Source organism: Condylura cristata, unplaced genomic scaffold (genome assembly GCF_000260355.1).
Source record: "Condylura cristata isolate star-nosed mole 26May11 unplaced genomic scaffold, ConCri1.0 scaffold00025, whole genome shotgun sequence".
NCBI classification, from domain to species: Eukaryota; Metazoa; Chordata; class Mammalia; order Eulipotyphla; family Talpidae; genus Condylura; species Condylura cristata.
The window spans coordinates 1,437,111-1,449,425 of record NW_004567126.1 but is presented as its reverse complement, the minus strand read 5'-3'; the positions used below and the strand labels follow the sequence as shown (position 1 = coordinate 1,449,425).

The 12,315-nt window shown below is 52.3% G+C and overlaps 1 protein-coding gene across 4 annotated transcripts in view; it reads right to left on the bottom strand.

Moving 5' to 3' along the window:
- Nucleotides 1-1,023: 1,023 nt before the first annotated feature.
- Nucleotides 1,024-12,315, bottom strand: part of COL5A3 (collagen, type V, alpha 3) — a 38,041-nt gene continuing 26,749 nt past the window's right edge. For all 4 annotated transcript variants that reach the window (XM_012729555.1, XM_012729556.1, XM_012729557.1 and 1 more), the window contains 22 exons: nt 11,829-11,936; nt 11,699-11,752; nt 11,175-11,228; nt 11,013-11,066; nt 10,841-10,894; nt 10,235-10,342; nt 9,584-9,637; nt 9,333-9,386; nt 9,004-9,057; nt 8,826-8,879; nt 8,572-8,679; nt 8,372-8,425; nt 7,898-7,951; nt 7,609-7,716; nt 7,339-7,392; nt 7,226-7,261; nt 6,775-6,828; nt 6,175-6,370; nt 5,977-6,089; nt 3,709-3,777; nt 2,083-2,322; nt 1,024-1,986 (listed from right to left, as the gene is read on the bottom strand). In XM_012729555.1, coding sequence (XP_012585009.1) covers nt 1,840-1,986; nt 2,083-2,322; nt 3,709-3,777; nt 5,977-6,089; nt 6,175-6,370; nt 6,775-6,828; nt 7,226-7,261; nt 7,339-7,392; nt 7,609-7,716; nt 7,898-7,951; nt 8,372-8,425; nt 8,572-8,679; nt 8,826-8,879; nt 9,004-9,057; nt 9,333-9,386; nt 9,584-9,637; nt 10,235-10,342; nt 10,841-10,894; nt 11,013-11,066; nt 11,175-11,228; nt 11,699-11,752; nt 11,829-11,936 — 1,881 coding nt within the window. In that variant the 3' untranslated portion in view covers nt 1,024-1,839. The remainder of the gene's footprint in view (nt 1,987-2,082; nt 2,323-3,708; nt 3,778-5,976; nt 6,090-6,174; nt 6,371-6,774; nt 6,829-7,225; nt 7,262-7,338; nt 7,393-7,608; nt 7,717-7,897; nt 7,952-8,371; nt 8,426-8,571; nt 8,680-8,825; nt 8,880-9,003; nt 9,058-9,332; nt 9,387-9,583; nt 9,638-10,234; nt 10,343-10,840; nt 10,895-11,012; nt 11,067-11,174; nt 11,229-11,698; nt 11,753-11,828; nt 11,937-12,315) is intronic.

Below are 12,315 nucleotides of genomic sequence, written 5' to 3'. Positions count from 1 at the left end.
GATGGGAAACCCATGGGGATTACAATCGAGATGGAAAAAAAAATGTGCAAAATGCTGTAAAAATAAACTTTTGTAATAAATAAAAAAAAAAGAAACCCATGATCCAATGCAAGTTATCCCAAACCCAACTTTCATCCTAACTGACCCCATCTCAATTTACCAACTACCAGTCCCCATCCCCTATTCCTAGCCTTTATGTGCTTCATCCTGCTTTGCATATCAATTCTACGTCAATTCAGCCCAACATCTGATTTCAAATCCTTAATTCAATCTGCTCAACAACACCAGGCTAAATCAAAGGATCCCATCATAAGTCCTTAGCCCCAAACTCACTCAACTCAACCCAGATCAACCTCCAACTCAACTCTTCTTCAACCCATTTTCAGCATGATTCACCCAACCCCTAACTCCAACCTCCAGTTTATCTGATGGTTCAACTCCTCTTTCTACCTCCATTCCACCCCATGACTTATCTCCTGGAGTTCTGATCTCTGATTATTTCACCTCAAACTAAAACTATGTCCTACGTATCTCTTACTCCAGCTCCTTGGCCGAGCCGGCAATGGACTCATCCAGGGCAACCCGGAGAGTGTTTTTGGGTTTGGGATTTTTTTAATGTCTTTAATGGGTACACCATTTTTTCCAGTTTGACTGAGATATAACTGATGTATGAAACTGTATAAGTTGAAGCTGTACTTGTGTTGATCTGATACATCTATATACTATAAAATGATTAACTGCCATTGCATTAGCTAACAGCAACAATCACATCACAATTACCATGTCTTTGTATGTAGTGAAAACATTTAAGATCTACTCTCTAACAAGTCTACTTTCAATTTTCTTCCAGGGGCCTAATTTTATAAGCAGGGCCACCACTTCTAGTGGGTTTTATTATAAGTGACTTCCCCCAACTCCCTTCAAAGCCACAATTAAGACAAACAGCAGCAGGTATCTCAGATGAGACAAGAGCCAGACCCTAAGAGGGATATAGTGAGCACCAGAGGAAAGACACAGACAGGACACAGTTCACTGGTTTATTCTGACTCGAGATGCCCATCATTCCCTAATGGCCCACAGATAGGGTGAGGATCATGCTAGAATCTCTCTCATCATATCCCAGCCTTCCCTAAAGAGAGAGCAGATAAAATATACAACAGAGGGGATTTTCTCTTTGAATACAGACCCAGATATAAATAGGGCAGCACCATTAGGATCCAGATTCATCCCCCTTAATCCCTAAATCCTAAATCCCTAAGATTTGCCATCTAAGTCCCTAAATCACTTGCCATGGCAAGGTGAGTCTGGAGAGCTATGAGGGGCAGTATTCAGAAGTCATTGTGGGGACTTCTCTCAGTCAAGGGAAGTCCCACTTCCCTCTGTAGTCTAACTTCAGTCCCTTCACTGTTACTCCACGTGAAAACAGGAATAAGCGAAGAGGTCCCAGCCTGGGTCAGGAGGCATCCAGTGCTTCACAATGGGGGAGAGTAGCACCAGGGTTCTGACCGCACTGACCGCGGGGTGGGGAGACACACATGGGGAGCATTTGTTGACTCTGAGTTTGAATTTCCTTGCGTGGAGCTCTGGGGGTGAGGATGGAGGTGGGAGGGCATGGAGGGGAGAAAGAGTCAGACTGTTATGCCACCTGTATGCAGTGATGTGGGGGCAAGAGGTGCCAGACCCCACCCCCAGGAATGGAGAAGGAACATCGTTTGTCCATGTTGACCAGACCTCCTGGCTTCACGGTCACAGGAAACTATAAATACAATGGCTCCAAAGCCTCAGCACCAAATGTGCCCTGTTTGGGCACCCTTCTTGTCCCTCCCCACCCCAAGGTGCTCAGCTGCTAAAGCAGACAGGGCCCAGTTCAAACCCGAACTTCTGGTTTGTCTGGCCAAAGTCAGCAGCTGCCACATCCCACAGGGGCAAAAACCCCGCTCGTGAAGAGCTGAACTCCAGGAGCGTCTTCTTCTGTCCCTTGCGGTGCTGGCCCGGAAGACACGAATGGTGAGTTAGTGGGAGGGTGGCAGGTTCCCCCACGCCCCCCTCTGGCCAGACCCTGGATTCCTGCCCTCCCCTTACCCGGCAGCCATCGTAAGGGACATGGATGGTGACCGCTGCTGTCTGGTTAACGGACAGCTCCTCCCCGTTGGCCGCCAGGAAGCGGAGGGCACGGCCATGGTCGCCAGCAGCTTCATCCAGCCAGGCGGCTGAGTTCTGACAGAAGTAGGTGAAGCGCTGGTGGGCCGCGGCACTCAGCAGCTTCAGGAAGGTGAGCTGGACCACGCTCACGGGGGACCCATCAGCATCCACGTAGGAGAACTGGACAGGGCACAGCAGGAGGCAAAGGATGCTCCGTCTGTTCCTGCTCCGCCTGAGAAACCCCACCAGGGTCTCCGGGCATATGTGATCCATGAAACTGGTAAATTTTCTTTTCTTTACTTAAGGATTGCAATTGATTTTAAATGTTATTTAATTATTTAAAAATGTTTAAATTTGTGACTAATAATTGCGTCTCAACCCAATAACCAAAGAACTGAACTATGGAACAACTTGACTATGTGACTGTGTTTTTCCAACTGCAGGTTAATGAAATCAATATTTAGCTCACATATTGCTAATGAAATTTAGCACCCAAAGTGCCGTGGCTGTAAAATGGGTATGACTCTGGAGAACTGGTATAAGAAAATGTCTCAACGCTTTTGATATATTGACTTAAATAAAATGAAATTTAGAATATCAACATATGATTAACATTAACTGCTTTGAAGCTACTGGCTTGGCGATACAGCCTTTTAGGCTTTCTCTTCTTCCCTGTACTATTTACACACTCCCAAACTGATGCTTTCTGGAATCACCTTCCAGATAAATTACTTGTAAGTGAGTCTTTGTCCCAAGGTCTGTTGGGGGGAGGTGAAGGGGCCTAAATCAAGATTGTCCCTCATATTATATGCTATGTTCTTATTTGTTTCCCTGGTTGCTGTCTGCCTCTCCCAGTAGATCAGCTCCGAGAAGCCAAGGGTTGGGTTTTACTACTGCTACTTGCTCAGGACTACGTACATACATGTGTGTTATGCAGATGAATCCCAGTCTGAGTTCAGTGTCTCCACCCCTCAAATTTGCTCTTCTCATTTATACTTTTCAGAATCTCAGCAGACACCAGTCCTCCACAAAGGAACCTGCACCTCATCCCCACCACCTCACTCCCCTCCACCTCACCAATCACCACGTAAACACATTCTGTGGCTCCCTACTGCCCCAGGTCTTTCTGGGCAGCTGGGCTCAACCTTCACCTACCTCAGCCTCTTCTCCTTCTGTGCCCTCCCTCATACTCTCTGGAACAGAGAGAGGAGCCTTTTATTTACATTCTCCAGACCTTTCTTGATTCTGGGCCTTTGCATATGCTATTCCCTCTGCCTAGAACACTTTTCCTTGTCCTCCCTAACTTGCCCACTCAACTTGCTCCAGATTCAGCTGAGCTAGACTTCTGCCATTCCTTTCAGCACTGCTTCTGAATTTCCACTGTGTGCTTTCTCCATCACATGACTGATGCTGCCCCGCCCCCGGACCCATGCAGTCCCCTGTCTGTGGTTACCATGAAGGCAGAGCAAGTCTGTCTTGTTCATTTAACCCCTGAGGGCCCCTTCTCCAACTCCCCATGCTGTTTCCCACCAGTTTGCATCCACTGCCACCTCAACCCCTACTCACCTTCTTCCCTCGACGGAATGTGCTATACCAATTTCCTGGCTTCTCCCTAGACCATGAGGCCAGTTTTACCTGGGGGGTGGGGAAAGGTTAGTGTAGCAGTTGCCCTGGGTTCTACCATGGTTTTGCTGCATTTATCTCCCCATGCTGAACTGTAAACATCCAGAGATAGTTTTCTGGTGATTGCAAATACCCAGAACTCTCAGGCTGTTTCCAGTCATGGGAGTGGACTTAGCAGTGCACAGGACAAACTCAAGGCAGGCCCAGGGCCACTGAGGCAGCCCTGAACTGATGATGAGCAAGAATTGGTAAATAAATGCTTTTATTTACATAAAATAAAAGTGCCCTCTGCCCAAGTGGAATGACTTCCAGGTGTCTGACCCACATAGTCTCCCAGATGTCCTCAGTGGAACTAAGCCAAATGGTGATCATTTTAACAACACACCCCTTACTGGCTGCCTGCCCTGGCCACTCTCCTCTCTTGGTGCCTCCTGGGCTCATCTCCTAAATAAGCAACATACGCCGATGAGCTGTCAGAGGTCAGGCCCTCCAGTGCCAGCAGCTGTTATGGATCAAGCCTACACTTTTGCCCTCACACATGGACACGATATTGCACTTTATAAGAAATATTCACTTATTCAGGTAACCAAAAGACATTTCTCATACATATTTGTCTTCATTTACAGTCCTGACTTATTGTTTCCAAGTGTGGGAATGTCCTAAGCTGTTGAGCTTGACAGAGGTTTCTCATATTGCATTAATGAGGTGACTTTGGGGGAAACACCTACAGGTGAAGGCCTGGAGGACCAACCTTGCCATTAACTGGTTGGAACTGCCAATCCCACCCCTGTATCTCCGGGAAGGGCGGAGGGGCTGGAGGTTGAGTTCACTTGCCAATGCTCAACAGTTGAACTAATGGTACCAATATAGTGAAGCCTCTGTGAAAACCAAGAGGACGGGATTTGGAGAACTTCTAGGAGTTGGTGCTCCTGGAGAACACAGGAAGCTCCACCCTGCCCCCAACCCCACCTTTCTCTTCCATCTGGCTGTTATGTCCTTTATAACTAGTAATTAGTGAGTAAGCATGTTTCCTGAATTCTGTGAGCCCTTCTAGCAAATTCATTGACTCTGAGGAGGGAGGTGTGGGAACCTTTGACCAATAGGCAGTAGGTCAGGTAACCGTCTGGCCTTGCGATTGCTGTACAAATAGAGGGTGGTCTTGGGAGACTGATTCCTCAGCCTGCGCAATCTGATGCTCTCTCAGGTAGAGTCAGAACTGACTTGAATTCTTGAATACCTGCTGGTGTTGGAGAACTGCTGGTTTGTGTGGGGGCACCTCCCCATGCTCACATTGGAGATTGGGCCCAAGAACTTTAAGCAATGGGGAGGGGCAGTTCTGGGCATATCTAAATTCCTGACCATTGATAGGTCTGAGCTCCCATTAAACCAGAGCTCTGACTGGTCAAAAATAATAATACCCAACAGGAAGAATGTCACTGCACACTCTTTACCTGCCAGAGAGATAACAGCATGATGCAGTACAGTGTTAGTCAGTACTTACTGGCATGTAAACTAGTATCTTCATGGTTATTTTATTGAGCCCATTTTACAGAAGAAAAAACTGAGGTGACAGACCCAATTTCAACCCAGGCATTCTGGGGTTGAGACCACGGCTCAGCCAGGCCTCCCACTGCTAAGCCTGGCACTTAGAGAGGAGACTTTTAGGCTTAGCTCTTCCTCATGGAGAGCCCCAGGATTTACTGGTGACCTTCCAGCCCCAGCCTGAAGGGCAGCATGCAAGGGGCTATGAGAAAGCAGGTCAGGGTGTGGTGGGGTAGTGAAGGACTGGGACTCCAGCCAGACTCACAGCCTCTCCGTGCCGCTATTTCCTTCTTTGGGGGATGATGGTGGTACCAGTGGTACAGCACCTTGAGTAACTGAGCTCAGTGCAGCTAAGGGCTTACAGGTGCGGCACAATATGCACCACTGATGTCTGTAGTAGATTCTGACTTCCCCCTGGAAGATGAGCTCCATAAAGGCAAAGAGATTTTTTTTTCTTTCTGATTCTCTGCAGTAGCCCCACTGCTTTGCTGGACTTGGAATACAGTAGGTGCTCAATAAATGCTGAAGGGCAGCTAAAGCCGAGACAAAGTCTGGTGCACGCGCACATAACTGCAAACGTGCGTGCATGGTAAGAGGAGTCAGGAAACACAGTCCTCCCCCCACTAACTCCCTCACCCCACCCTCGATGGCCACCCCAAAAGCACTCACGGTCTCAAACTTCTTGTCTGGGTAGAGACAGGTCTCTCCTCCTGCAGTGAAGTTGCACAAAACTCTGAATGCGTCCCGCGCGCATCCCTGGTTGGGGTCAATCCAGTATTCCCCTGCCGCAGAGTCAAGCAGGGTGGTGAGAGGAAGCAGGACCCAGGGGACCTCTGGCCGCTGGGGCTAGGGACGGTGGGGCCTCACCATCCGGCAGGTGCGGGTGGTTGCGGTGCAACTCGCTACACACGAGGCCTGGGCTCTCCGCCGTGCCGGGAGGGCGCCGTAGCTGCTCCAGCTCCACGCTCAGCGAGGAGAGCGACGCCACCACTTCCTCCAGGCCGCCCTCCGGAGCCGGGACTGAGCGGCGCCGGCGCAGCCCCAGGACTTGCGCAGGAGGACCCTGGTGTGAGGGTGCGCATGAAAAAGAGGGGAGCAGAGGGCAGGAGAGAAAGCGGTGATACAGAACAGCAACAGAGAGCCAGAGAGACCCACAAAGGAAGGAGACAGAAATGGGGAGAGGCAGTCCAGGCGTAAGACAGTATAAGAAAGCCACAGGGTCAAATAAAGAATGAAGGGAGTGCGGGATAAAATAATGGAACAAGTATTTGAAATAGAAAGGGTGGGAGAGTTGAAGAAAGGGAGAGACAGAGTGAGAGGCAGGTTGAGAGACAGAGGCCCCTGGAGGTCCCCACCCAGAATCTCCTTCCCTCCCACCTACATTTACTGAATGTCCGCTATGTGCTCTACCCAGCTGGGAGGGAGGGGGAGGCAGTGGGGATACCCCAACATCTCTGTGAAACTTACCGGAGGGCCAGGGGGCCCTGGGGGCCCAGTGTCTCCACGGGGACCGAGGGATCCCTACAGAGGGAAGTCACTTGGGAGTGAACTCTGTCTATGGAGATTCCCCTCCCCACCACCACACACAAACACACACACACACACACACACACCTGAGATGCAAATTTTAGCACCAAGCATAAAAGGTACATTTTCTCTCCATATTTTAACATCCCTAAAATCACCATCTTAACATCTCTGGAAAGGTGCAGTGAACTTAGCAGAACTGTGTTTTTTTTTATAGAGTTTATAAAATAATAGTACACCGTACAGTTGATGGCATCTTAGATTTGATGAAATACAACAGCAATTATCGAATAAGTATTTGCTGAATGTGTGGTTGAATGAATGAATGCATGCAAAGGCATTTAGGACTCTGGTGGCCTGAGATGTGAGACTCCAGGGAAACTGTACTTACGGGGGACCCCTTTGATCCTTTCTGTCCCACGGGGCCCTGTTGGACAGAAACAAAGAACGCGAGTGCTGGCTGGCCCACCATGATGACCCCATGCCACTAACCCTCATACTCACCGCCACGCCTGGGGGCCCAGGGTGACCAAGAGAGCCAACAGGACCACGGGAACCCTGGAGAAAGGACATCAGTGTCATCCCTGCTAGAGTTCATCCCCACGGGCCAGACACAGCCCCCGATCTTCAAGTCCCCAGAATGTCTCCATTTCCCCCAGATATAACCCCTCTCATTCCAGACTCAGACTCCCTCACACCCCACAGCCACAGTCTCCAAACCAGATCCCTCTCCAGGAGCACATTCTTCCTGCTTGGGGTAGGACACACACTTACCGGTTCTCCCGGGGGGCCAGGAGGGCCCTGCACACCTGGCAGCCCCTGATCCCCTTTCTCACCAGCCTCCCCGGGGGGGCCAATGAGGCCAATTAATCCAATGTGGCCCTGGAGGAGAAAAGCAGCACAGGTAGGGAAGAAGTGCCGGTACTAGTGATGACTCTCCTAGAGCATTAAGGAGAGTTTGGGAGCAAAAGCTACCCCAACCTCCCAGCCCTCTGGGTGGCACAGGAGGTGGCAGAGAGGGAAGTGAATGAGGGAGGAGAAAAATGACAGGTGCTGTCCTCACCTTTTCCCCCTTGAGGCCAGCATCTCCCTTCAGCCCTGGGAGGCCAGATGGCCCCTGGACAGAGAATGAGGTTCAGTGGATGAGTCTCAAACATGACACCCAAGGTCCAGATGGATGACTTGAGGATGGTCAGTTGGGAAATTGCCCAGATTTCAAGTGGGAACAACCAAGGATGTGGCCGTGGGATGGTTTTGGGAGAGGAGTAGAGTGGAATACGATGGGGCTGGAAGATGGCTGGCGTGAGTGGGCACTGGTCAAGACCAGTGTGGGTGTTCAGTGCAGACTGCCAAGATGGTGGCCAGTGTGGGCGGGCATCAGAGCAGACCACCAGGATGAGCAGCCAGAGTAGAAGGGAACATAGATGGTCAGTGATGGGGGCAGCCTGCATCATCAGCACCCTTGGTCACTAGATGGCCATTGGCACTCCAGAGTAGGACCCCAGAGTCAGGACCCAGGGACAGAGAAGTCTCTTACCAAGGGGCCAGGAGGGCCTATCTGGCCAGGAGGTCCCAAGAGGCCTGGCTCACCCTAGGACAAACAGAAATGGGAAGGCTGCACCCTGCCAGAAACCTGACCAGGGCCGGCTTCCCCCAGCTGTGAGAGCAAGAATGAGGTGGGAGCACGCAGAGAGAGCCTGATCCCACCCCAGCCCCCCCTGTTCCTCTGCCACTCACCACAGGGCCAGGGATCCCACGAAGCCCCTCAGGCCCGTCACCCCCTGGAGGTCCTCGAGGCCCCACTGGGCCTCTCCTCCCTGTGGGCCCATCAGGACCTGGATGCCCCTGAAATGGACGGGGCAAAGGAGAAAAAGAGAGTGGGGAGGGCACCTGCCTCCTGAACCCTCAGTCAAGAGCCATCAGGAAAGGGCAGGGAAGTGGGGTACCTGTGGTATGACTAGCCCTAAAGTTGTTGAGTGAGGGGCACTCACCTTGGCACCTTTCTCCCCTTCTCTGCCTTCTCGACCCATGCGACCAGGGGAACCCTGAGGAGAGAGCACTGTGAGGGGAGCTTTGGGGAGTGAGTGGGGGCCATGAAGGTGACAGGGGCTGTGAGGGGGAGTGGGACAAAGTGTAGCCAGGGCAGCCAGGTGCACTGACATCACTTACCCTCTTGCCAGGGGGTCCGGGGGACCCAGGTTCCCCAGAAGCTCCAGGTGGGCCCTGTGGAGATTACAGTCAGCAGGACAGTTCTGCTGCTGCTGGTTGATGTGACAAGTTGCAGGGTGCTTTTGGTCCAAAGACAGCTGTCTCCCAGCCTCACCCCAGCAGCAGCCATCTCCCACCTCCTCCCGCAGTGGAGTTCACATTCATGGTGAAGCCCCAGAAAGGCAAAAGCAGGAGACTCTACAGGGGTTCTGGGATCCTCCTTAGCCCACTTCTCTGGTTCCAATTCAACCCACTAATGCCCCATTCCAGCAGTACATTCCCGAACTCACGGGTCCCCCAACGTCACCAGGGTCTCCTCTCTCTCCTGGAGGACCATCTATCCCCTGCAGAAGGGGGGACAGAATTGAAAGGAGTGATGGGGCACATGAGAACTTGAGGGTGAGGCTTGTAGGAAAGGAAGGTTATTTGCTCCACTGAGCTTAGCCCGGTCGGGATAGGGGGTGGGGTGCGGGGTGGGGGCAGGGTGAGGGTATGGAACATAATTAGGGAAGATGTTGGGCAGAAGGAAGGAGACACCCACCGCAACTCCAGGGTCTCCAGGGGGTCCTAGGTCTCCGGGGAGCCCTACGGGGCCCTGGAACAGAGTGATCACTGCAGCAGGGCAGTGCTGAGCACACTTTCATTGACCTAACCGTGAACTAGGCCCAAGCACAGTTCTGTTTGCTAGGGGTCTGCTGGCAGCCAGAACACACAATCCCTGTGCTGGTGCCGAGCTGAGAGCTGCCGCCTCGCCTCTCTGTCTCCTACTCAGGTCGCCCAGGCAGAAGCAGCACTCAGAAAAGGGCAAGCGAGCGGTGGGGTGATGAAACTCAGGTGGAGGCTGGAGACACTTGGAGACACCTTCCTGGCCCCCCAGCCCCACCCTCTGCCTTGAAGCCAAATCTCAATTGAGATATAGACTGACACCCCAAATCCATGGAGGGGAGGGGGGAGGTAGGTGTTCCACTCCACCTAGAAGCGACTTTCATGCAGACAATAACATAGAACCTCTGTATTTTTATGTGTATTCATGACAGCATTCGACCACTTGTTCATGCATCCATTCATGTTCTGGGTTGCTCTTGGGATCACACTTTTGCAGAGGGGTGACTAGCTAAAACTCAGGGAGCAGGTTCAAGTGCACCCCAGTGCTCCCTCCCTCATCTCTGCCTCTACCTCCTCCATGACTCACCATGTTCCCTTTTGCTCCATCCTCTCCAGGAGGGCCTTTCTTTCCTGGGGATCCAGCTGCCCCAGATGGACCCATGTCCCCCTTTTCACCAAGTTCTCCTCTGGGCCCCTTTGCAGAAACAGAAATCAGAGGAGCCTGGGCTCTGTCAGGTCAAGGGTCCACATACTTGTATTCAGGCATCGGGGTTCCTGGGACTTTCCAGGGGTCAGGAGTCAAAGCAGTCTAGAGGGGTCAGAGGTCAGAAGGATCTAGGACTCATAGGAGTCAGGATCACAATGGCCCAAGTTGCTCACGGATCACCACCAAGGCTGGTCCAGCCCACGGGCCACCCTGGAGTGAGTTAGAAGAGGCCCCCGGTGGACAGATGGTCCCCAAACCAGGCTCCTGACTCAGATGCCAGCCTCTCCCCACCCTCCACCTGCACCCCATGCAGCACACAGTCCTCTCCAACAGCTTCCGGGGTGCTGGCATAGAGAAAACCAGAGCGCCCATGGGTCTTGGGTTTGTGGGTGACCTAAGGCTGCTCAGAACTCAATATGGCCTCAGATACCCAGCATTCAGGGGTTCCCTGAGATAGGTGCAGGGGCACAGGGTGCTGTTACTCACAGGGATGCCTGGGGGTCCTGGGGGTCCTGGGTCTCCAGAGTGCCCTGGCTCACCCTGAAGGAGGCAACATGAGGGTAGGGAGGTCCCAACTGTAAAGGGAGGGGCTCCCCAGAACAGCTACCCTCCATCAGGACCGGTTTTACGGGCACACACCCCCGCCTCTATCTCTCACCTTCTCTCCTACAGCGCCTGGCTGACCAACTCCTCCAGGCAGGCCTGGGGGGCCCTGAGACACAGCAAGGGGCAGGGGTGAGACTGGGCAGTGACAACAGCCCCTCCTTGGGAAATGGACCTCTCACCTCAAGGCATCCTGCCACCCACCCTGAGTCCTCACCTCTGATCCACTGGGGCCCTGGGGACCCCGAGGGCCTGGCGCTCCATGGGGACCCTGAGGGACAGCAGAATAGCACCCAGTGACCCCATGCCTCCCCAAAAGGCTTCAGAACCATGACCACCACCCTTGAGGCTGCTGGCTACTGTTGTTTCTTAAAATGACAATGTGCGCTCCTGCCTAGTGGTGCAGCGGGTTAAAGCACTGCACTGAGAAGCTAAAGCCATTTCCACATGAGTTAGATCCCCGCCTGCCCCGGAGGTGACCACATGGCGTGGCAGACCTCTCCTGACCTGCCCGCTGCTCCCCTCAGCAGTGTACTTCATCGATCTGCCTGTTCTGCTCCCCACTCTGTCTCTGGTGAAGCCTCTCACTGCCCCCGAGCCTCTGGCCTGTACCCCAGTTCCGTATGTACAAATAAATAAATCTTTTAAAAAAAATGACAATGTGCCCTGTGATACCCCCAAATGAATCCAGTAGCTATCCCCACCCTTAATACCCCCCCACCTTCCCCCCATTGACCATACCATGGACCCTACGTCTCCAACCTCCCCCTTCTCTCCAGCAGGGCCTGGTAGCCCCTGTGGAACAAAGAAACACGATTGTAGCACAGGGTAGGAGAATCTAGAGACCACACCCCCAAATTCAGACACTCACTTGCAGGCCAGGAGGACCAATCGTCCCCACAAAGCCTCTCACTCCATCATCTCCTTTCTGCCCAAAGAGGCCTGGGGGTCCCCGTCGTCCCTGTGCCCCATCTGCTCCCTAGGGGAAGCACAGAAATGGGCAGTTAGGGCCCAGGTCAAGAGTCCGAGGGAGGCTGGGAGTAAGGGTTGGAGCCAGGATGGGAACTGAGCTGGGAGAGGGTCGAGGTTGAATTTGGTAGGGGGTTGGGAATGAAGGCAAGGGCAGAGTCCAAGATTTGGGGTGACAGATATAAACCCACAAGTTTATGGACAGCTAATTTTTGACAAAGGAGCAAAGAAGATACAATGGAACAATGAAAGTTTGTTCAGCAAATGGTGCTGGGAAAACTGGGAAGCTACATGCAAAAAAATGAAACTAGATCATTGCCTCACTCCTGTCACAAAAATCAACTCGAAGTGGATTAAAGACCTAGACATAAGAACGGAAACCATAAAAT